The following is a 25,581-nucleotide window of genomic DNA, read 5'->3' on the forward strand; positions in this document are numbered from 1 at the left end:
TATAGAGGTCATGCAATGTTGGAATCTGGATTTAGTGTCTGTAGGGTTTGGACCTAGGGTGATTAACAGCTGGGTATGGTCAGAATAAGACACAGTTTCAAAGCCAGAGGCTCTGATTTCCTTGGCCAGTGGGGATAGGTATAAGTTGAAAAGTGTGGGGCTCAATATTGATCCCTGGGGAACTCCCTTATCGTTTTCCATGTTTGTTGAGGAAAAAGACCCAAGTTGGACCGTAGACCTCCTTCTGGTCAGGTAGCTCTTGACCCAAAGTAGAGCTGAGCCCTCGACACCGATCTCTACTAGGCGTTCTAAGAGAATGCTGTGTGAGATGGTGTCGAAGGCTGCAGATAAGTCGAGTAGGATCAGAATGGCCGATTGTCTTGCGTCGATGGTCAGCCGAATATTATCCACTATCTCAATCAAGGCAGTCTAAGTGCTGTGAAAAGCTCTGAAGCCTGACTGGGATGAATCCAGTAGCTTGTTATCTTCCAGATGTTTAACTAGTTGTTTATTTATTAAGGATTCCATGACCTTCCCAAACAATGGTAGGAGGGAGATCGGGCGGTAATTTAGGGGTTGTTTTGGGTTGGCGTTGTTCTTTTTTAGCATTGGTCTAATTATAGCCTCTTTCCAGTGGGCGGGGAACGTACAATGGGTTAAAGATAGGTTAAGGGTGGCGGTCAATTCGGTGATCAGGGCTGGTGCAATTTTAGCTAAGATTTGGGAGGAGGCGGGGTCAGCTGGGGACCCTGATTTGATTTTCTTTATTGTGATGTCCACTTCCTCCTCTGAAAATGTGTGAAATTCTTTGAGAACATTGTGAAGGGGGAGTTGTTCTCTGGGAAATCTTATGGTTATAGGTGGCGCGGTCGGTTTGGGAAAGAGTTTATGAATGTCATTTCTTTTGTCCGTAAAGAAAGTGGGGAGGACATTAACCCATTCCTGAGACTCAGTGAGTGGGGGTTGGCAGGATGAGGGGTTTGTGAATTCTTTTACTATTGAGTACAGTTCTCTATGCGAATTCCCTGCTTGGCTAATCCTGTTTCCGAGGTAGACTTTTTTTGCTGAGGCTATCTCGTTCATGTAAACTTTATGTAAGGCTTTATACTGTTGTTTGTCCGTTATGTTTTTTTGTTTTTCGCCATTGTCGTTTGGCTGTCCTGGCAACCTGTTTAGCTGTTTTTAGATTGGGGTGAACCAGGGGGAAGTTTATTAGGGCATTTAGTCGCCTGTTTCTGAGCTATGATGTCTAAGGCAGTAGTGAGTGCCCAGTCTAAATCGGCAGGCGCCTTATTGGGGTGGGTGGACTGTGTGATTAGGGGGTAACAAAGTGAGTAGAGAACCAATCAAGGTTGATCTTATTCCAGGATCAGCTCATTTTCACTTCCTTTCTGAGGTGGGGTTGGGTGAGATTTACGGAGATGCTGAACTTGATTATGAGGTGATCTGACCATATAACGGGAAACAGCTCGTTGATCTGAATTTTCTGAGAATTTGTGAATATGAGATCTAGGGTGTGTCCTGCGTTATGTGTGGGACCGGTTTCTAATATTGTTAGACCTAGCGAGTTAATACTGGTAATCAGATCATTAGTATGAGGGTCATGTGTGAGCTCAGCGTGATGGTTGAAGTCCCCTAATAGGAGGAAATTGCCACACGCCAAAATGTGTGGAGCTATAATTTCCATAAGCTGTGCAGTAAAATTTGTTTTGTTGCTAGGAGGTCTATAGATGAGGGCTCTATAGACTCACTTCACCCTTTTGGGGTCATGTACCATGATGATACTATTGGCTGTTATCTTCTGACAGAGTATTATTCCGCTACCCTTAGGGCTCGGTTTTTCCATACTTGAGGGGTTAATCTTACTTACATTGCCTGTGGTCCTGACCACAGTTTTTGTAGGGAGTCCCATGCTCCTTCTCGTCTAATTTCTACGCACGTCTCTTGTTAATTTTAACTGGCCGGTTCTCTATGAGAATTTCTGTAAGATTAGTTCACAAACCCTCCACCGGGTGGGGTATAATATAGCATTTGATTCAAAAGTGAAAGAATCTGCGGTTAGATGTTTCTATCAGATGAACAAGTTACTTACCTTCAGTGTAGCCCATTATCTGGTGGACAGATGGAAAACCCATGTAATTTTAATTCCTTAAGGCTGCACAACTCCAAGGTTTCCAGAGGCATAATGGTAAGCAGTTGAAAAATGAATGAGCTAGCACAGCTTGTGTGCCTACAAGGATAGAAACTAGGCCGATGTGCACTACCTTGGAAAACTAGCTGATCTCCCTCCCTGCAAGTGCAGTGCTGCTGAAACAGACCAGCAGCAGCGTGGAAAACCAGGATGGCTGAGTTAGGGGCGAAACGCAAGGGCAACACCGAGAATGAAAAATTATATGATCAATTTAACCATTAAGTCTAGTTAAATATATTTACTTATCCATATTCATCTAACCTGTGTTGAAAATAAAGAATACAAGTAGAGAGCATTGTACTCAAGAAAAGTAGAGCTATTCGGCTGTGGCGCATAAGGTAAAGAATTGAAAACACTGATTTAGTGATACTACAGAGCCTCAGATTTATGACTGGTTCTTCAATGTCACAAGGGATTGATTGTATTCAGTTACTCCGCAATAGTGTTAAACTGTTAATCCAGAAATGTCACTGCCCTGGTATAAGAGTCTCTCTTACGATGTATGCATGCTTTCAAGTTCTCGTATCGTTAACCGCGCTATGGCTCTTTGATTTCTAGCTTCCGGTCACTGGAGATTTATGGAATGCCTATATGGATTATGACACCAGACGTCTGGAACCCTGGGAGCGAATTATTCCCAGTTTCAAATACAATGAGGAGACCCCATTTTTTGAAATGCTTGTTCCAACAACGGACACTGTGCGCTTTGGCTACTTATTGGAAAAATTGTTAGCTGTTAAACATTCTGTGCTGTTTACTGGAACAACAGGTGTTGGTAAGGTCAGTATTTCAGAATTGTTTTTGTTCGCCAACGTTCAAACATACTTTTTATTGTTTTAAAACAAAACACACAAAACACTCTTTCACTGAGCAGGTGTTTTTCTACATAATAATGTTTGTCTCTTATAGGCTGTGCAGATGGATAGAGGAAACGTACCACCAGTGCTTTAAATGGGAAAAAAATAAGTGCCGGTACTCATTAAATTGAGCCAGGGGCGTGGTATGTAGGCGGGGTTAGAGGCTGAGTGAGACATGATACAAAGGGCCAGATGTATCAAAGGGTTTTGCCCATTCTGTGTCTATGGGGAAATATGTTGATACATATGGCCCTAAAACACATCTATTGAGAATTCATTTGGCCTTGCAATGTTCCTGGATGGTGGCCTCAAACTTTCCAAAACTGCAGATTAACAGCTAAAACCCTGAATGAGCCAAGCCATCAACAATACTTTTAGCACTTTCAGGCTAATAATCAATGTGCTCTAGGAGAGAGACTCTGGCACTTACACTGGTTGCGGGACAGAACAAAACATGTGAGAAATATATCAAGGTAAACAAAACGTGTTAACTCGTTACACAAAATGAAGGCCAAACACCAAATGCTCATATTTCCTTGTTTTTTTATATTTGCAGCTTCTTAATATCATAATAATTCTAATCTTCCTACTTGCTTGCATTTGGCGCGATCCTCAAATATTCAAGAGTGAAACAAGCATTGCATGCTTGGTGTGGCTCACTGGTTAGAGGCGGCAGACCCGGGAGCAGAGGACGGCCAGGGACCAGGGTTCAATTCCCGACGCAGCAGGGTTGTGGACCAGGGTCAGCGGACTTGATAATTCTCACCCCGGTGCCTACTCTAACCAGGGATCACACTCGGCAACTCTGGGCATTAGCTTGCCTCATCTCCACAACGGCCCCCCACATACGCCGGGGATGCCTGGTTTCACCTTGGAGATACCCAGTAGGGACTATCTCACAGGGAAAGCCAGGACGGGTTCCCCAGCGGTCTATGGCGCAGAGATACTCCTTCGGGAGTTGATTCTAGCGCGTTAGAAACCCGCAATTAATTAATTTCTTTTTAAATACCTCCTGATTCTGTTCTTCTCAATTGCATCCTATCACTCGCTCTCATCACTCTTTCTATTAATCTACCCTCTTCGTGCCTTTCTACCTCTTTCCATAGCCTTCTGGATCTATTCCGTATCTCTATCTGCGCTAACCTCTTCTGCCTCTCTTACTTTTCCTACGTTAAACTCCCTGCTCCTTCCCCTCACTCTTCACCCGTCCTCATTTTCCCTCCCCTCCCCTCGGTAGAAGGCCCCACGGCCCATGAGCTTGCAGTGACAGACAGCGAACACTGCAGGGCCCGAGCACGTGCAGAGTCTAGCAGGGTAGTGGTCAGGTAAGAATAATACTCGCCTCCAATGGGAAGGCCAATTTACCTCCTCTCACCTCACCTGGGCTCCAGGAAGGCGGCTTACGCCATCTTCACCACCATCATGGACTCAATGTCCCAGCAGGCGGGCAGAGTGTGGGGTAAATTCGCAGGGGCAAGGGAGGCTGGGGAAAGACAGTCAGACCCCAGTGGGAGGCAAAGGGTTGAAAATGGCCCTTTGTACCTGTGATCCACCATGGACCCAGCATTGACGCCTGGTATAGGGGTGGTGAGGACAAAGAGATTCCATCTGAGTAGGAAGGAAGCAGAGGCTCTCCTGCCCCTGCCTCAGGCCTCCAATAGGCCACCCAGGCCCCATCATGCAGCTTGCCACAGCTGTATAACACAGATAGACGGCAGCAGCCAACATGCTGCCATAAAACAGGCACAAAGCTGGCCCTTGGATACCAGTCCAGTGGCCACCATATCAATCCGACCATGAGTACCGGTACTCTCCTTGACAGAGGAAAAGTGCCAGTACTCGGCTCGGTAAATGTAAGAAGTGCCGGTACTCAGTACCAGTGAGTACCGGCCCATTTATAGCACTGCATTCTACACCCTTTGGCTGGAGACTAGGGGGCAGATTTACAAGAAAATGACGCATATGTAAAGATGTGTCACTTTCCCTGCGCCACCCTGAGAAACTCTTGCGCCACTATGGATGCGCCGTAGCGCAAGGGTTGACAGATGCGTCAGAAATTCTGACGCATCTATTGACGTAAAAGTCACGCATTGCTGGAGTCGTGTCGCAGGCACGATGCAACTCCAGCAATTCAGGGAGAGGCTATCCTGCGCCACTCCTTACGCCTGCCACAAGCAGGTGTAAGAATTTGATGCAGTGGTGTCCTAGAATCTTGTAGATTTCACTGCGTCACTTCTACGAAGCATTTTTGCAATGGAACGCCCACTCAGCATACATTATACCTGACGCAGGTATAATGTGACGCAGGGCTTTACAATGTGACGCTTCTCCCTAGATGCGTCACGTTGTAAATGGGCCGCATTTTTACTCTGCTGCTGCATCACAAAAAGTGACGCAACTGGGGCGCAAAAATGATGCATGGGGCTTTTATTCTGCCCCTAGATGTGGTTTCTTTCCTTTACTCTGATAAAATGTTTAGCATTATTGATTCAGTGGCATAGCAAGGGGGGCGCCCCCCCCCCGCACTTCAGAACCGGAGATCTCGCCAGTACCCCCCTTTTTCACTCTGGCAGTGCAGGGCAGCAAATACATGAACAGCCACCGGCGGCCATAGGCCTAGCTGCGCCAGTGTATTGATTGTATTCTAAAATTAGTACCCCACACCAGTACTTCCATAGAACGAACAGAACAATCATCGATTCACTTTCTGACCAAAAGAACTAGACACCCCAGCATAACAACCACTGACGTAACAGTAGACGGAAATAGCTTTTGCCTCTTCTGGGTCCCCAACAACGTCTGCAGAAGGTACCTGAGTACGACTGGAACTCCAGGTTTCAACTTGAGTGTAATAAAACTGTTGGGAAAGTCATATCTATGGACATTTCCCTGTCCCAGAATTAGTTGATTTTGAGTAATGTTATGGTGTTATGTTATAGCTACCCCGTCAAGGCGCTGAATTAAGTTTCAAATTGGTCGCATGCCACTCTGTGGAAGTCCAGTGGTACTGATTTAGTTAAGGATTACAGTTAATCATGCTGTTTCTATTCGATGTTATGCCTTTTATAATATTTTCCCATGCACATTTTTGCAAGATTCAAATGTAGCTGCTGAATGGTTGTATTCTAGTAATAGAGGAATGCTTCAGACTATTAGCAGCATTGTCATGCACGGAGCTACTACAGTTGTCAGGCTTTTTTGTGATATAGTTACTGTAGCAAATTAGGTTTTTAATAGAAGTGGCGCAGACCTTCTCAAGGAACAATCACAATCCCTGTCAGGGTGAATCTAAATTAACCTGTGTTTAACCCTTCAGTAGCTTGGCGCAAAAGCAGTCAGGCTTAACTTAGGGGTATTTATTTGTAAAGTATTTTTGCAGCACACAAACATTAATAAAGTAAAAATACAGCACAAGAAAAATTCTACACCAATTAAAAAAATTGAAGTATTTTTTATATGTAAATTGAGAATAGAACAACAAAAATCCAATTAACCTGAACCGGAAATATGCAATTTTAAGGTTTTAGGTTGATGTAGCACCTAAAAGCAAAAAGTGCCACTCACCATCATCTAGGCATGCTAGATCAATGGAAAATCACCAGTTCAGGCCAACCGCGATGGAGCACGGACCGGATACAGGGACCAGGTTAGGCTGTCTGAAAAAGTTACCTCTCAAAATTCTGCTCAGAGTCTAGTTTAAAATGGAGAAAGCTGTGAGGAGGAGGGACAGTGTTGCGGATGATCGTTGCTTTAGTGTGAAGATCCGGTGGGATGGTTGTCTCTGGAGCTTTGAGATGGCGGTCAGTTTGGGCTGTTGTTACTGTAGGGCGAAGTGCAGTTCTTGCAATGTGTGTCATTGCTGGCAATGTTGTAGCACAAAGAGTTGAGTACACCCACAGTTATCGTTGGCGGCAAAGACTGTGTGAACGGGCCCCTTCATGGTCACGAAGGGCCTAAAAATTCAGGATTTCTCCTTCCCTAACAGAGAAGTGCACTCTGATGCCAGTCAAGGGTGCATGCCCACTAGTAACATTTAATTTACAGCCCCTGGGTACATGTATTACCACTGTACTAGGGTCTTACAAGTAAATTAAATGTGCCAATTTAGTGTAAGCCAATTTGACCATGTTTAAAGTAGAGAACAAAAGCAGTTTACCGCTGCCTGGTACTGTTAAAGTGCGTATAGTCCTAAAAGCCAACAAAAACGAGTTCAGAAAACAGAAATGTTGAAAGCCACAAGTTTGGGGCTGACACTGCAGAGAGTAATGTAATGTAAATGTATAGGCATTTATATAGCGCACTACTTACCCGGAGGGTCCCAAGGTGCTTCGACCGCTGCGAAACCCTTCCTGGCTTCCCTGAGAGATGGTCCCTTAATGGGTATCTCCAGGGTGAGACCAGGCATCCCCGGCGGTCTGGTGGGGCCGTTAGTGAAGATGAGGCAAGCTAATGCCCAGAGTTGCCGAGTGTGATCGCTGATCAGAGTGGGCACCGAGGCGAGAGAATTATCGAGTCCGCTGACCCTGGTCCAGAAACCTGCCGCGCCGGGAATCGAACCCTGGTCCCGGGCCGTCCTCTGCTCTCGGGTCTGCTGCCTCTAACCAGTGAGCCACTTGATCAGTGAAAATATACATTTTTTGTTAGAGGGTGATGTATTATGTAATTGACATTCTGTATCACTGCAGTATTGGTGACTTTTGGGTCATTTCAAGCCTTTTCAGCCCATTATAACTTAAAATGTTGCTTTTGAGCTATAGACTTATTTCTGATGGATACATCTGCCTGTGGATTCCTCACCTTTTGAATTACCAAATGCGCAGCATTCCCGCAGCCTTCCATGGAAACGTTTCTCCTCAGCTCTCCCACGCGACAAGGACGTCACAATGGACCAGCTCCACACGTGTCTCCGTGTGACGTCATAAGAGCCATGAGAAGACCTTGGGCCAGATGTATCAAGATTCCGTTTTGCGAATCCTAATTAGCGATTTTTTTGCGAATCGCTATTTAGAATTCGCAAAACGGAATGTATGTACAAAATCGCTATTTTTTAGTGATTCCTTGTTATTCTTTATTTGCGAATTCACATTTTGCGAATTCGCAAATAAAGAATAATTTCCAATGCATTCCTATGGGCCAGGAGGCCCATAGGAATGATAGTGCAATAATTCTCAAATTGCGAATTCGCAATTTGCTAATCGCAATTTGAGAATTATTTCAAGGGTGCAGGGGTGTCTCAAAGACACCCTGCTGCACCCCTGAAGTTTACATGTGTGTGCATGTGGCACACATACATGCCCTATTGGCATGTATGTGTGTCACATGCCACCCTCACAAATGCCAAATAGGGCATTTTTAAAAGAAATCGCAAATTACCACCAGGTACAAGTTGGTGGTAATTTGCGATTTCTTAACACAAAATCGCAATTACAAAATGTGTCATACATATCATTTAAGGAATCACAAAATTTGCGATTACTTAAATGCTATGGGAAAATAAGGAATCGCAAATAATTGCGATTCCTTAAATTGCGATTTTTTTCATACATATGAAAAAATGCAAATAGGCCGTTTGCGAGTCGCAAAAGCCTTGATTCATCTGGCCCCTTGTCGGCATACTGACGTCTGTTCCCTTTTTCTGCGCCGTCGCTGCTTAACAGTATTTTTTCAGGCTCTCCGTTTCTGGGAGTTTTTTTTTGCTGTTATCGCTACTTTGTAGTCATCATAGATTACTACTCCGAGAAAATCAGGTTTCAAGCCATGCAGAGAATATGGGGAACAGATGTCAATCACTGACCCCATGAAGATTATACATGGTGTCTTTCGTCTTACCACGATGTTGGGACATGCACTTCGTGCAAGCATATGAATCCAAAAGCCCTGAAGGTGAGGGAGGCCAAAAGATTCACGACCAAGGCCATAAAGCAGAAGAGAAGTCGTAGGAAGTCAAGGACCTGTGCAAAGTTGCCGACTCCACACACTTTAAGGTCTTCGAATAAACATAAGAATTAGTAGTGCCTTAGTTCTTGCTGTCGCTGTTCAAAGGATGTGACCTCCAAGTTGGTGTTTCCGAATCCCAGACGTCATCACAGGGATGAGATCTCTGCGACTTCTTCACCTGGGGTGACTCCGACCCGGTCTCCGGCTCTGACAGCAGTGACTCCACTGGCTCCGAGAGATGCAATTCCACCCACCTTGCTGAAGTCAACCACTCTACCTCTGGCTCCGGGTTCTCCAGCGCCACAACCGGAGCTGAATTTAGTGCCTTTCAGAGTGGCTCCAGAGCCTATGGTGCAGGATTCGACGTATCCTGCTTTCCAGGCTCCAGGATCGGATCCATTTCATTTTTTCAATGTGATGTTTGGCTGGTTCACCAGAGCAGAAAACCCTACTGGGGCACCTGCTGGCCTCATTGGTCCGTTGGCAATTTCTGTGGGAGTTTTGCCACCTCACTTTCCCCAGGCACCGCTCATGCATTTCATGCCTATGGCTCTAAGAAGTAGGCCTCTTCTGACGCTGAGATTTTCAACGCTATTGTAGTCTTTGAAGGGACGAGCTCCTCCAGATGGTTCATCCTTCACCGTCTGGTTCCAAACCAGCTCTGACTTGACCTTGACCAGCTTCAACTACTGTTCCTGTGGACCTCCCTTCGATGCCGATCCCGATGTCTCTGGCGCTGTCAACGCCAGTTCCGAGAATAAGGTCCCTGAAAGAGGCGCAAAGACTGATGTAGGAAGAAGAGTACCAGGGGGAACATTGAGGGGCTGAGGAAGGAGAGATTATAGATCCTGACCTGTATTTTGCGGGTTTTCAGGAGGCTAGTGGCCTGGACACCTCTCCTGAGTGGAAGCTTTTATCACCAAAGGGCCTGCCAACGCAGGAGTTGACCACATATCATGCTGTGATCAGTAAGGCTGCGGACCTCTTGGAGTTGCCTCTTCATACAGTGGAGTTGAGGTCTAATATTCTGATGGAGGTGCTCCATTCCCCTTCCTCTATTTCAGAACCTTTGCTTCCCTTTAATGAGGTGTTGACATAGCCCATTCTTGATGTCTGGCAGAATACATAAACATTAATTTTAAAAAAGTGTTGGCAAAGGCTACAAACTAGCCAATGCCAGATCTACTGGCTTTACCAATGTGTGTCTTTATTTATTTCAGTTTGTTACTGAGCTCAAGTTAGAAAATGAATCTGACAAATTTCATGCCAGTTTTGTTTAAAGAAGGGATGCTCTTACAGTAGAGCAAATTACTTTCAAATATTTTCTGACAGGCCTGAATATCTTGAAATCTTAAAATGTAAATGAACCCAAAGAAATACGCTTGTTTGGTTTAGCCTAAAAGGCTCTTTAGCTGTGTTTCGCCTAAGATCCATTGGAAACAATCTTATGTAAAGTGAGCTTTGGGTCAGCTGATAGCTTTTCTTCTTCTGACTTCCCTGCTCCTGATTTGATGGTTTTCCTCCCTGTTCTTGTGTTTGTCCTGCTCAAGAAGAATTCAATCTCACTGTGTTTTGATTGGATGGCATGTATCTTTCCGCAGCTAATGTTAGGCAGTGCATTTACTCTCCCCCTCAACCGCTTGCTACCCACCCCCTTGCATTCCAAGTGCCACCTAGAGCACTGCCTGGTACTATACCAGCTGACAGCCATTTTACTTTTTTTTAACCATCCCAAGATGCCCACCTACGTATGCACATTTGCAGGTAGGCGTAGCATGGATCTTTGAAGACATTTTCTTATACGTTTTAGAAAATTCTTTCAAATATGAATATGGCCAGTGGAGATGTAAGTGCATTCATGGTGGTATCTTTGAATTAACTTTCTTAAACTATAAGAACATTTATTCCAATATAGCTGCAGTGGATCCCTGCATCCACTGCAGCTACCTTTAAATGAATGTTTACAGTTTAAGAAAATCCTTTGATTGTTACATAAAATACAGAGAAAACAAGATAGAAACACACATTATCAACTTGCAGCTGTCACTGTCGGTACATTATCTTAGTCAATATGTTGTCAATTACATTTTTGAAGTTGAAAAAAACACTTTGAAGTCTCCAAAGTAACACATCAAGGACAGGGTGAAAAAACACATATGTCACAGTAATTTCCCACTCCTACCTAAAAGTCAGGTCCCTGTCCCTTGTCTCTGACTTCATATAACAACCGCTGTGGGATGTAATACTTTGTGTGTATGTAATTCCTTATGTATTTTCATCAGGAGTAATAATGTTTTTCATTTTTGCGTTTTACATGTTAATCAGTCTGTCGTTGCTCGAGGACTGCTTAACAGAATACAGGAAGAAGCGTCCTATGTTCCTGTTTACATAAATTTCTCTGCTCAGACATCTTCTGCAAGGACACAAGAAATCATTGAATCCAAACTGGAAAAGAAACGAAAGAATATTTTAGGTAAATATCTAATTTTAGTTTGTTTTTGAATGAAAAATGCTGTATCGCCGGTTAAACGGTTGATTGTTAATTACATATGGTGGTTGCGCTTGCTTGTGTGGCGTTTATTCAATTTTATTTGCCATGCTTTAGCTTTCTACTGTGACATTATAGGTCATGTTCGACCTGTCAGTCTTCCCCCAAACGTTTTGCCTTACTCCCTTTTTTGCCTAACTTGTTTCTGCTGGCCTTAGGACTCTGTGCACGTTACCACTGCTAACCCGTGCTAAAGTGCCTGCTCTCCTTTATACATGGTTGTAGGACTCTGGCTCTTTATTTACTATGCAAAAAGAGGAATAGTGTGCGAAGAGTCCAGTTGATCCCCAGAAGCTTTATAAAAGATAAACTAGATAATACTAATGCTCTCTTTTGTGGTAGTGTCAGCGACCGGTTAGGCTTATCAGCCGGTAGTGCTAAGCATTTGTTGTTATCACAGAGGCAATAAATGAGACACACACTCAATGAATAAATCCAAGACCAGTTTATAAAAACAATACTTGCTTATATTTATTTCATAGAACCAAAGAACGCTTCAGGTAAAAACATTTTCAAGTGAAATATTTCCTAATACAAAAAGTAGACAGTGCAATGCTTGAGCCCGGCAATGTTGGCCTGTGGGAATAAGAAATAACTCAGCATACCGGTAGGTAACATTGACTTACAGATCCAGTCTTTGGGAGTTAAGGCAAGCACTGGGCAAGATTCACAACAGCACCAACAGTGCACCACCAGCAGCACAGGGGCGGCGGAGTGCAAGGTGCAAATACAGCATTGGATGCCCAATACAAATCATTTTAGAATGGTGAAATGGGACAGAGGCTGCTTACAAGTAAGCTGTAGCAGCTTGGGAGACCAGTCCCTGGGGATTGAGGCATGCACTGGGCAAGGTCCAAAGCAGCACCAACAGTGCACCACCAGTGGCACAGGGGCTGCCGGGTGCAGGGTGCAAACACTGCATCGGGAGCCCAACACAAATCAATGGTGAAAGGCCAAATCAGAAAAGGGCTGCACGCACAGGCCAGGAGGCTGTTGCAGGAAACCAACAGTTGGAGAGGTAAGTTGCAATGCCCGGAGATGTAGGGACACCTTTAGACAACTTTACCAAGGCCCAGAGCCGACGCGGGCAGGAGTGTCTTTAGATGTTCAAAACGGCTTACCTGAGCAGGTCGCAGTTGAGGGGCTCTCTCTGCGGAGGCTGCAGGCGACGTAGGGGAGTACACTAGGGGTCAGTCCATGATAGACTTGGACTATGGAGCACTGGGGAACCTTGTTGGTACCAGTGGGCCACTTCAACTCGGGCTGGAGATGCAGAGGTGGTTGGGCTTCACGGTGCTTCAAGTCACAGAGTCCTTGCTTGGAGGTTGTTGCCTTTGAACAGGTCCGCTGTTCTCGGGAGGTCTTGGTCTTTGTCGAAGGAAGGCAGTCCTCCCAGGGTTTTGGAGGGTGCTTGACTGCAGGACGAGTCGACTTTGGCACAGTTGTTGGCGGGGCTGGTGCCAAGTCAAGGACTCTCTTCAGTCTTCTCTGCTTTTGCAGCTCTTTGGTGTCCGTTTCTTCTTAGGTCGTCAGGATCTGAGTTCATGGATTCAGATCCTTTAAGAATACCGATTCTTAAATACCGAATATCACCGATTCGGTAAAATTTACAGAATTTTTACCTACATACTATTTACTGATTCTTAAATACCGAATCGGTAAAATTCGGTATTTAAGAATCAGTAAATAGAGATTACCTACATATGGCCCTAAATCGTATCTGGGAGATAGTCACGGCTCCCTGTGACAGGAAATCTATTGTTCTACCTTCTCCTGCTTGAGCCTGGCTCAGCAGTAGGAGGGCCGAATCATGTCTGTGGTCGGCAGCAGCACTAGCTTGCTGTTAGATTCTGAATGCCTGGTCCTGGGAATACAGAGGCGGTAGTATTCCAACATGTTTCATACCAAACATGACTGGTTTCGGGGAAGCCAGTAGATAGTATACATCTCATATTTGACTTGATGTCCACTGTATGTATAAAATGGCATGCAGTATTTACAAAGCCTGGAGAATCGGCTCGTGGGTTTGTAAGGGGTGTCCTGCTTATGCAGGGCACCCTCACACTTATATCCAAGCACCCTGCCTGCAAGATTGAAAAGCCTACCTCAGTGGTGACATAGATTCTAAGTGCAGTGACCTCAGCTATAAGAAATCTGTTGTGAGGGGTGCTGGCACCAATTCACACGGGCTGTTATGGCAGGCCGGTAGTCATAGTTGGAGTGGTCTCTTATGAGTGGCACAATAAATGCTGCAGGCCATGGGAGACTCTTTGTTTACCAATGCCCTGGGCACCTAAGTACCAGGTACTAGGGACTTGGAAGTATACACCAGTAGCCAATTAGGAAGGTACCAAAGTACTTACCATAGCCCAATTTAGGAAGAGAGCACAGTGACTGGTGTCCTGACTAGCAGGATCCCAGTCAGACTAGTCAGAAAACAGATTGACACCAGCAAAAAGTGGGGGTAACCATGAAAGCAGATCCTACTTTCCTACAAGGGTCAGATTTGCTCCTGGTGATATGTCCACACAAAGGTACAGTGCACCCTGCCTTAGGGCTATAAGGCATGCAGTAGGGATGACTTACCTATAACTCATGCAGTGTATATAGGCATGGCATTGTGTGCCATGTTGACTCTTCGGTTTTCTCTGCACCAAGACATGCAGCCTGCAATGGCAGTTTGCATCGTCTTGGTGCCCAGGGTACAATTTACTAAAGACTTACAGGGGTTACTGAGGTTGTGCCAATTGTGGTACTGTTTTAGTGATCAAACACTGGTACTGGAAACATAGTTAGCAGGGATCCAGTACACATCTCTAAAAGTTGCATCACTTACCAGACAAAATCATGTGTGTGGGGGGGAGATACTCCAACAAGAACCCAATTTGCCACATGTGGGATTTTTCTTGTGTTGTGTTTTTACTGTATTACTGTTTGAAGTGTTGCTTAAATACTTTACACATTGCCTTTAAGTCAAGTCTGACTGCTTTTGTGCCTAGCTACCAGAGGGATAAGGGGTTGCTTGTATTTCACCCTGACAGAGATTGTGGTTGCTGCTTGTGTAGCGTTTCACCCCCTCAAACAGTAACTTAATTTCCAAGAGGTATGATTGAGATCCGGAGCTGTCTGAGGGTGGCACCAATCTAAAAATAATCATTGAAGAAGCCAATTGATTTGTCTTCTGAGAAAGGTTTTCCTGACTCATTTTTACACTTAGAAACATACCTCATGGGCAGCTGCTGAGAAAGCTATTGTTAAACTAAGATTAATGACAGCAATTTCCCCTGGCTTACATAGCCAGGTACACTTGTACAGCAGCAGTTTAAGCTTTCCTCACACAAGAAACATGTATAGTATATGTGAGGGACTTTGACTTTACCCTCATAAGACACAGAACAATTATAGTACTGGAATCTGCATTGCAGACATATGTTGACACTAAAAATGAGCAGAAAACATGCAGCAGAGTAAGCATCCCTCACACAAGAAACAGGTTCAGCATGGCACCAGCTGTTCATCACCCCAGCACACACACCTGGTTTAGCATACAGAACATCAGGACATAGTTCCCTAACACACAGTATAAGTACAGCACTTTTGAATGACCTGTTCATTGTTTAACTAGACAGCATATTTTCAACCAAAGTATCAGAGGGGTGTAGAAAGGTAGGATCCTTCTGCCTGGTTACTTCCACTTTTTGGCTGGTACTAAGCTGTTTTTAGGTCTCGGCTAGCGAAAGGCTGCGCTTGCTCAGTCTCGCTCCGAGACTTTGTCTTAGAGAGTGGGGCTTGAACCCAACCCTCTTCTCTATTGGCTGGCTTCCTAAACGGGGGCCAGCCATTGGAGGAGAGGGTTGTCACTCCCGTCTTTTTCGAATTCGGGGGTTTGTTTTTTGTGTTCTTTCTCTCCCTGACGTCATCGATACAAAACACGCCCCCATCACGCTGCCTGCACGCCCAAGTCGGCTCTCTGATTGGTTGACAACTTCCAAAAGACACTAGCATTGGTGCTCCTTATTAACCAATCAGAGGGCCGACTGGCGCGTGCAGGCAGCGTGAGCAGACTCTGCCTCGCTTTTCTTGTTTTCGTCGCTTTGCCCTTTCCACCCAGACAGGAGTTTGAGAGGCAGGCGGGCACGGCTCCTGCTGAAACATGCACAGCGCATACCATTACCCAATATTTATCTTTTTTTACTGAAGTAGGCTTTTAGATGTATGTTGTAAATAGAGGTACGTCATGATCGCTGTGTAGCGATGGGGAGGGATGCCTGGAGGAGGAGTTCAGATGGAGGGAGTTAGGCACACAACAATAGCACATGATTAAGGGCCCTAAGAAGCAAGGCTACCTCGGCGGTTCACAGCAGCAGGTCCAGGTGCCCCACGATACAGACTAGCACCCTGTTGCTCCTTAATTCCCTTAAGTTATAAACCCAATTTTGGGATTGTGTTCAGTTTTAAGTAACCGTTGCAAGCACTTTTTGCCTTGCTTTCAACGTTTCTTCAGCTGATCAGCGAAAGTGAACACAGAATGGCACAGCGCAGCCATGCTGAAGACTAACACTCTAATGCACCAACGTAAAATGAGACAAATTAACATTCCATGTATCAAATTGTTGGCGTAGAGATGCCCCTGTAATATTTGCCCCTCGCTATACACTAACTGCACAAAGAAGCATGGATAAATAGTGGAACTCAATAGCTGCTTCTTTCACGCCTTTTGAGCGGATCATATCTCGCCACTTTCTCATTTTTACTAAGACATGGTTTAATTGCATTTTGTTCACTAGGTAGAGCCGTTCAGTGTTTTGTAGACACGGCAGAGTAGGGATATGATGTTTACATAGGCAGATTAGTGGGACCTAAGTGGCTGCATTTCAGATTAGTTCGAGCCACCTTATTTTCTACACTTGGAAAACTTTGCGTTGGCACAGTTGCAGTAATGTTTAAGGAATTTGTCTCGGGCTAGCCTTTTATTGGTTACTTCATCAGAACATTAATAATTTCCACAGATATTGGAAATTCGGCTTTTGTAATCTAACAATATTTTTGTATTCGAGTGTTATTTTTTCTAAATCTATTTTCCATGTAGTGAAGCATGTTGTAATGGGATTGGATTTATATAGCTTGTCATTGAGCAAACTCCTAGTTTACTACCTTTAAATGACTGGCATTTTTCTCAAGTGTGGCTCTGTGTGTGTTGGGCTCTGTGTGGCTCTGTCTGTGTGTGTGTGTGGCTCTTTGTGTGTGCGTGTGGGTACAAATGCAATAGGTCTCGCATTTGCGAGAGATTAAGCTATTGGCATTGTAATATGCAATGCCATTTATTTATGTTTTATTTTTCTTGCCTCTGTTCCCGGCTGCTGTTAGTTTTTTTTCTTGCCTCTGTTCCCTGCTTCTGATCGTTCCCTGCTTGTCATCGTTTTTTGCTTGTCTCTGTTCCCTGGGGCGTTACTGGGCAGAGATGGGCGTGTGGCTGACCTAGACTGAGGGATGTCTGTGTGTGTGTGTGGGACTATGTGTGCCTGTGTGTGGGGCTCTGTGTGTCTGTGTGTGGGGCTCTGTGTGTCTGTGTGTGGGACTCTGTGTGTCTGTGTGTGTTGGGCTCTGTGTTTGTGTGTGTGGATCTGTGTGTCTTTGTGTGTTGGGCTCTGTGTGTCTGTGTGTGTTGGGCTCTGTGTGTCTGTGTGTGTTGGGCTCTGTGTGTGTGTGTGTTGGGCTCTGTGTGTCTGTGTGTGTTGGGCTCTGTGTGTCTGTGTGTGTTGGGCTCTGTGTGTGTGTTGGGCTCTGTGTGTGTTGGGCTCTGTATGTGTGGGGCTCTGTGTGTGTGGGGGGCTCTGTCTGTGTATGAGTGTGTGGGGCTCTTAGTGTATGTGGGGGGCTCTGTGTGTGGGGGGCTCTGTGTGTGTGAGGGGCTCTGTGTGTGTGTGTGGGGGGGGCTCTGTGTGTGTGTGTGGGGGGGGGGGCTCGCTGTGTGTGTGTGGCTCGCTGTGTGTGTGTGTGTGTGTGTGTGTGTGTGTGGCTCTGTGTGTGTGTGTGAGTGGCTTTCTGTGTGTGTGGCTCTGTGTCCGCTAATACTCTGTACTACTCTCTAATGTTCACCTATTGTCATTGTAAATGAAAATACCATTTATTTATGGTTTAAAAAAACAAAAAATGAAAAAAATGCCATTTGCAATGCCAATAGCTCTAACTTTAACAAAGCTGAGGCCATTGCATTGTAAATGCTTGTTGACTTGTCTGACTGGGATCCTGCTAATCAGGACCACAGTCTCTCTGCTTTCTCCCTTAAATTGTCATGATCCCTACTTATGTACATCCCAGATTGGATACTGAGGTACCCTTATAAATCCCTAGTATATGGTACTAGGGTACCCAGGGCATAGGTACCCCAGAGGTCTCCCATGGGCTGAAGGATTGTTAGAATTGGGGGTCTCTGGTTGGCACCGGTAAGTACTGGTGACAATCAGGGACCCTATCCTCTTGTCAGGGCAAGGGACTTACTTTTTAAAATAACCCCTGCTCACTCTCTAGGTTGTGTGGCGCGAGCAGACAAGGCTAAACTTCAGAGCATTATGGGTTAAGCATTTGTAAATACACACAGTAACTCAATGACAACACCACAAAAGGGATATCACACATTATTTTGTATCAAAAATAATTACTTTTATATAAGGCTTAGCACAAGAACGAATTACGTTTAAAATAATGCCACAATACTATTCAGGCAAAGCGTTCTTAAAACAAATGTGTGATTCTCTTGTTTTGTGCGCGTTGTACGCTCTTGTCCGACTCGCACAGGGTAGAACAATGTCTAACGGGACTGCTCAGGCGTTGCGGACTCACCGGTCCGAGGCGCACACTCAGGGGGTGCGTTAAAGTACAGTACCTTTAGAGATGTGGAGTCCGGCTCGAAGGAGGAGTGCAGGACGTGACGGCGGACGGGGGCGTTGTCGGCTTCACAGTGCAGTGGTCCCGGCTGGTCCCTGGGGTCTTCGGGACGAGGCGTAGAGCGGGGGCCACGGGGCGGCGAGGCGGACGATCCTGGTCCGCAGGGGGTCATAGTGCGGTGCGGCGTTCCAGCCGCACCTTCCGTAGCGGGGACTGTTCTTTAGATGAGGACAGCGCATCACGAGGCGGCCGGTACGAGGCGTACGGGCCGGGCTCTTGGAGTGCGGGCGGTCTCCCGGATCAGGAGCGCGGTGCGAGGCAGCCGGTACGTTTCAAGTGTACGGGCCGTACTCTGCCTTGCAATGCGCTCCGATCCTACTTCCAGCGGTGGGGGCGGCAAGGCGAACAGTGCAGCTCAAAGGGGGGAGGAGGAAGCAGAGTGCAGGCAGCCCAGGCGGGACGATGCAAACACGCCTCAGGTCAGAGCGAAGTCACACGGTGCGGGCGGCCAGGCACAGGCTGCACAACAGAGGGGGGGGGCGAGGCAAACTTGAAATCGTGGCTCCAGCGGCACAGAAGATCGTTAGGGAAGGCAGGGGAGAGAGTTAGTCAGTCAAATACTTTTATTCGATAAATCAAAATCATAAAAAGACATCGGTACAATTAAAAATATAATACACAATATATACAACAATATTATACAAAATATACAGTAATGTTATACAAAAATATAACAAGTATATGGCCATTAAAAATTTGATAAAATGAGAATTAAAAAATGGCAATCTGCTATTTTGGTTTACATTGCTACAGGAGAGAGTCCAATAGACCTGGGACTCTGTTAAGGGGGCAAGCTCACCCACAAGCCCTTGGAGATTGTTTGAAGCACAAGTTTGCAAAGTCTCTTTTAGTCTTTTCCTCTCATTTCACAGCAAGGCACCCACTGCAGGCCAATCCCCCAGGTCAGGGACAGTACTCCTCCTTGCAGCTTCTCCAGGTACTTCTCGTCGGGCAGAGGTTCTTCGTGGTTCAAGCAGGATCTAATTTCTTAGGAGCAGGGCTCCTATATTTTTACTGCAAATCTTTTCTTCTCTCAGGCCAGGTGGCCTGTGCCTAGTTCAGTCCAGTTTCTGAGCACTTTGTTGACAGGATACAGGCTTCTGCTTTCAGTGTGTAGGGCAGAAACATCAGACGCTCCACAGGAGGTGGAGCCAGCATTGAGGTGGCAGAGCACAGCTCTGTTCAGTGTCAAGGGGCACTTCTCCCACCCATCCTGGTATAATCTTCCTATTCACCACCTGACTGCCCAGCATGCCTCCTGGATTTCCCTAGCCCTGTCACACACACAGAAACCAGACAGCAGATACACATCCTAGCAGAGGCGGGCTAAAAATGTTAGGCAAGCAAATACCAAATTTCTAAAAGTTGTATTTGCAAACACAGAACATTAAAATAAACTTTACTAAAAGATGTATTTTTTTATTCTGAGTTAAGGCATTCCAAACTCGAATTTCTACCATGTTCCCTGAGTCTGTTAGGAATGTAGAATGTAACAATTCCATCAGCCCATTCTGCCCTATGAGAACAGGTAGCCTTACAATAGTGAAAAACGAAAATGGCTGTAATTCACTATTAGGACATGCCACACATACCAGGGCTTGTCCTACCTTATGCTTACAATGCACCCTGCCCTTGGGCCTACCATAGGGGTGACTAATATGAAGTTAAGGGAAGGTTTAGGGACTGCCAAATGGGTGCACTTGCCCAGTCAGCATGACAGTACCAGACTGCACGCAGGTTCTGCAATAGCAGACCTTAGACACATTTTACAGGGCCGCTTCTGTGGGTGGCACTACCAGTGCTGCAGGCCCACTAGCAGCATTTGGATTTACAAGCCCTGGGCACTCCTGGTGCACTTTACTGGGGTCTGACAGTAAACCAAATAAGCCAATCATGGAGACCATTCAATATATACATTTTTATTGAGGGAGCACTTGCACTGTGGCACTGATTGGCAGTGGCACAGTGCTCTGAGCAGCTAACACCAGCAAAACACATGAGGCAACAGCAACAAAAATGGAAGGGAGACCTACTCCAATATTGCCAGGTCTAACAAGCATGTATTATGCCACCCATGGGAACCCATTCAAGCTGTAACTACTGGCCTGCCATTTGCAGCGGATCACTGACTAAATATCGAGGGACAAAATATAGACTACCCAAAATATAGATTCCAAAATATCGACGGACAAAATATCGAAATCCTATCTACAAATATCGTTTATATATATATACATTATAAAAATATCGAATTTCTTAAAATTAATGTAAAATTAAAAAAATATTAAAAATAAATAGTAAAATATACTTAAAAATACCTAAATTACCTGTAAATTATTAAATAACTAATTTAACTTATAAAAAAAAATACTATCATATCTGTTAAAACATATATATATATATATATATATATATATATATATATATATATATATATATATATATATATATATATATATATATATATATATATATATTAACATAATATTATTAGAAAATACACAATATTATTACCGTAGGATAGCGGAGGTGTAAAAATTACTATTCCCACTCCTGGATGTGCAACAGTAGGGAAACCGTTGGATAGCGTAGAGGTAAAAATTACTATTCCCACTCCAAAGAGTGCAACAGTAGGGAAAGCGTTGGATAGCGTAGGGGTAACAATTACTATTCCCACTCCAGAGAGTACAACAGTAGGGAAAGCGTTGGATAGCGTAGGGATAAAAATTACTATTCCCACTCCAGAGTGTGCAACAGTAGAGAAAGCGTTGGATAGCGTAGGAGTAAAAATCACTATTCCCACTCCAGAGAGTGCAACAGTAGGGGAAGCGTTGGATAGCGTAGGGGTAAAAATTACTATTCCCACTCCAGAGAGTGCAACAGTAGGGAAAGCTTTGGATAGCGCAGGGGTAAAAATTACTATTCCCACTCCAAAGAGTGCAACAGTAGGGAAAGCGTTGGATAGCCTAGGGGTAAAAATTACTATTCCCACTCCAGAGAGTGCAACAGTAGGGAAAGCGTTGGATAGCGCAGGGGTAAAAATTACTATTCCCACTCCAGAGAGTGCATTAGTAGGTAAAGCGTTGGATAGCATAGAGGTAAAAATTACTATTCCTACTCCAGAGAGTGCACCAGTAGGGAAAGCGTTCGAAAGCATAGGTGTAAATTTTACTATCCCCACTCTAGTGAAAATAATATAATATAATTCACATAATTTTCAATTAATCAATTATTAAAATTTAATGATCAAGTAATAATTTATTATCAATTAAAAAGTAATTAACAATTTGTTCTAAATAATACCAATAAATTAATTAACATATTTAATTAATTATAATTAAATTCCTTCCCACCCTATTCCCCTATAAACCTACAACCCGCTACAGAAAATAAATTAATATTATTCACATAATTATCATTTAATCAATTAATTAAAAATAATCATTTAAGAATTAATTAATTACCAATTAAAAATTAATTAACAATTTAATCAAAATAAATACCAATCAATTAATTAACATATTTAATTAATTATAAATAAATTACTTCCCACCCTACCCCTATAAACCCACAACCCACTACAAAAAATAAATTAATATTATTCACATAATTATCAATTAATCAGTTAATAAAAAATAATCATTTAAGAATTAATTACCAATTAAAAATGAATTAACAATTTAATCAAAATAAATACCAATTAATTAATTAACATATTTACTTAATTATAATTAAATTACTTCCTACCCTATTCCCCTATAAACCCACAACCCGCTACAGAAAATAAATTAATTTAATTCACATAATTATCAATTAATCAATTAATAAAAAATAATTATCAATTAAGAATTAATTAATTACCAATTAAAAATTAACAACTTATTCTAAATAAATACCAATTAATTAATTAACATATTTAATTAATCAGAATTAAACTACACAATAAGTAAATAATATAAAAATAATTACTTAAAATAAATTACAAAAATATATACACTTTTCACACATATACTAACATAATAAACACTTAAAAAATGCGATATTATTAAAAATTCGATATGTTTAATAAACTATATTATGTACTTCGATATTTTGACTGTCTATATTTTTTAAATCGATATTACATTACTTACCTTCAAAACGATATTTTTGATGTCTATATTCTGTCCATTCGATATTTTGTCCATTCTATATTTTGGACTCAATATTTTGGTTTGTCTATATTTTGGAATCGATATTTAGCCCATTTACCATTTGCAGCCTGTGTAAGCTGGTGCTAGCACCACTTACTAAAAATATGGTCTCCTATATCTAAGGTCACTGCACTTAAAACCTATAAGTCACCCCTAAAGCAGGACTTTGCAATCCTGAAGGCAGGTTTCTTGATTCTAAGTGTGAGGGTGCTCCTGCATGAGCAGGACACCCATACAGCCTACGGAGTCCATTCTCCCGGGTTGTAAGTGAAGCAACCATATGCAATATAGAAGGGTACTGCGTAATTACGTGATGACCATCTCAAAACTGGCTGCAAAGAATCCTATCATGTTTGGTCTCAAACATGTTGGAATCATACCCCCAGACCATAAACGGTGTGGGAGGTAAGACTCAGTCTGCATGAGTGGCACATTTGTTGTCCCGATGCATAGTCCAGTTCAACCAAGTCCTGGGAACCGTTGGCTCCTGCTCTGGCGCACAACTGGACAAAGGAGATGGGAGTAACCTCCCCCCTGTCCAGACCCTTCCCTGGGAGGGTCCTCTGAATAGTTCCAACCCTTTCCTAAGGGTACTTAAAGGCTTACCTGTGGGCGGGTCCCTAGATTCGTCGTGGGACAAGATTCAATTCAGACACCACTTCTTCTTCTACCGTCTGGTCACTCTGGACTTTGCTGGCCTTCGTTTGGGCCCAACTTCGTCTCCTTTCCACTCTGCTGTATTGTCCGTGCCTTTGCACCATACAGGAACCTTCCAAGGCCTGTGGGAATCAAAGACACCTGAAGGAATCTCCCTTGAAGTGAAGGAGTCACTTCTCTGCATTCGCAGGCACTGCAAATAAGCTGACCAGTCTGCTGATCCTGAGCTCCTGCGGACTCCAAAAGGTTCTGCAACACAGGTGGTGGTTCTCCACAGCTCTCAAGTACCTGCCCTGCCGTCTTACCAAGTTTGAAGCCAGTATCCCTTTTGGGAGTTGCAGGAACTGAACGCCTGTGCAGCGCATCAACTTGCAGTTGCAAAGTCTTGTTGGCTTCTTACCAAGAAGATCTTCAGACTCCAAGTAGCCCCAACCTCGCGCATCCCCAGTAACCAGAATCTTCGGCTACACCACATCGTTTGCATTGTGGCTTGCATTTTTGATGAACTGCTTGCGGTCCTCTCGCGATTCCAGTGGCTCCAGCCTGTGGGTTCATTTGAGGGTCACCTTTATTTCTTTTGTGCTCCCCTGATTTTTAGGGGCCTGTCCTAACACCCCTGCATGGGGTGAGTCCCCTGGACCTTGCTGGTCCTGGCACTGCACCTTCCTTGACTTCTGTGTGGGTAGAATTTGTCAAGGCTTTTTGGTGTTTACCCCGGACCCGACCCCTTAGCAATCGACATCCAACGTAGGAAAGCTCGTGCATGGCTCCTGGTCTTTCTCTGTGTTGCCTGGTCCTCACAGCTGCAGAGTAAAGGTCCTCGTCAACTCTCCTGCAACTTCCGACATTGGTGGGCATTCATCTTCCAGATCTCCAGGTCACTCCTGGGTAACATAGACTGTGTCCCCTCTGCTTACAGTTACCTCTCAACTAGAATCCACCTTCGGATTCCACCAGACACTTTCTCCTTTGTCAGCAGCAGTACTTTCCTGAAGTCCTCCATTGTGTTCGGCTGCGGTTTCTGACACTACTTCATACCTAACGCCATGGCTTCCCTGGTGTAGGTAACATGGGTTCTAGGATAGCCATGAGTGGAGTGGCTCTCTAACCTTCTGTCTTCAACAGGGTCTCTTAAGGGTCCATTTGGAAGGGTCCTTAATCTTTAAAAATCCAACCGCAACTTACACATTGACTTGTACAGAGAGGATCTCCGTGGGGTTCCTAATTATTCACCTTGGGTGGTTCTTTGGGGGTCCTGCACTTCTACGTCCTCTAGACCTTCTCTTGACACGAGTTGTGGTTCTTATGCCACTTTCTTAGTATATGGTTTGGTCCCCTCCCTGGGGCCCACTGTGTTTCAGTGCTATTAACTGTATTTCTATGCGAAGTATTGTATGCATTGTGTTTATCTCAGGATAGGAGATATCTAAACATGTTAGAGAGTATTATATAATAAATACCTATTTTTCTAAATACTCTCCGTGGTTCTTTTCACTTAATCTATACTATAAGATTGCATTCTGGTAAAACAAGCTGCTTTACACTCCTTCTGGACTAAGCCTGGAGGCTGCTTTCCACACCTACCACTGAGAGAGCTTTCTATGTTTGTCTAAAACCTCCTAAATCACCATAAGGGTTGTCTGGACTGGTGCAGGGTGTCCTCTTACACAAGTTTATATCATATACCAGGCCAGCTTCTCACAAGGGGTATAAATGTCCTTTCTCAATGACGAGCTGAAGTAAACCTTGCAGCAGTTGATGGAATTCAACTAGATTATTACTGTAAACTGCATCCTGCAAAGACTTTTAGCTGCAGATTCCTTACCTTTGAATTTCCCAGGTGTCAGGCTGGATCCAGAAACTTTTGCTGAGCTATACCCCTTGTGCGCAATGTTGGGTGGCTCCATTCGGGTCTGCGTGGCGTTGTTGGCTTGGGTTTTACCGGTTAGGATGTTGCGGTGCCTATTTAGGCGACACCCAGGCTCGCGGATGTCAGTTTTTTTCTTTTCGTGCAAGTTAAGCGCCAATCTTGGAAGAGCTACCCCTCTGCCACTTTTTGGCAGGCTTTTTCTCGACTTTTTTCAATATTTGTGGATTCTACTTCGTGTGCCAGGGATGTCTTTGAGAAACACAGGTTTTAAACCATGCGGTACTTGTTCCCGCATGATGTCAGTCACCGATCCTCACCGCGTATGTCTGTGGTGTCTTGAACGCAACCAAGATCCAAGGTCGTGTTGAGACTATCAGGCT

At 44.2% G+C, this 25,581-nt stretch overlaps 1 protein-coding gene across 1 annotated transcript in view; it reads left to right on the forward strand.

Moving 5' to 3' along the window:
* DNAH6 (dynein axonemal heavy chain 6) overlaps positions 1 to 25,581 on the forward strand; it is a 2,460,712-nt gene that overhangs the window by 1,273,572 nt on the left and 1,161,559 nt on the right. Inside the window, exons 38-39 of the mRNA XM_086961829.1 lie at positions 2,750 to 2,971; positions 11,311 to 11,458. Coding sequence (XP_086817955.1) covers positions 2,750 to 2,971; positions 11,311 to 11,458 — 370 coding nt within the window. The remainder of the gene's footprint in view (positions 1 to 2,749; positions 2,972 to 11,310; positions 11,459 to 25,581) is intronic.

The sequence above is a fragment of the Lissotriton vulgaris genome, chromosome 3_1 (assembly GCF_964263255.1).
Source record: "Lissotriton vulgaris chromosome 3_1, aLisVul1.2, whole genome shotgun sequence".
Lineage (NCBI taxonomy): Eukaryota > Metazoa > Chordata > Amphibia > Caudata > Salamandridae > Lissotriton > Lissotriton vulgaris.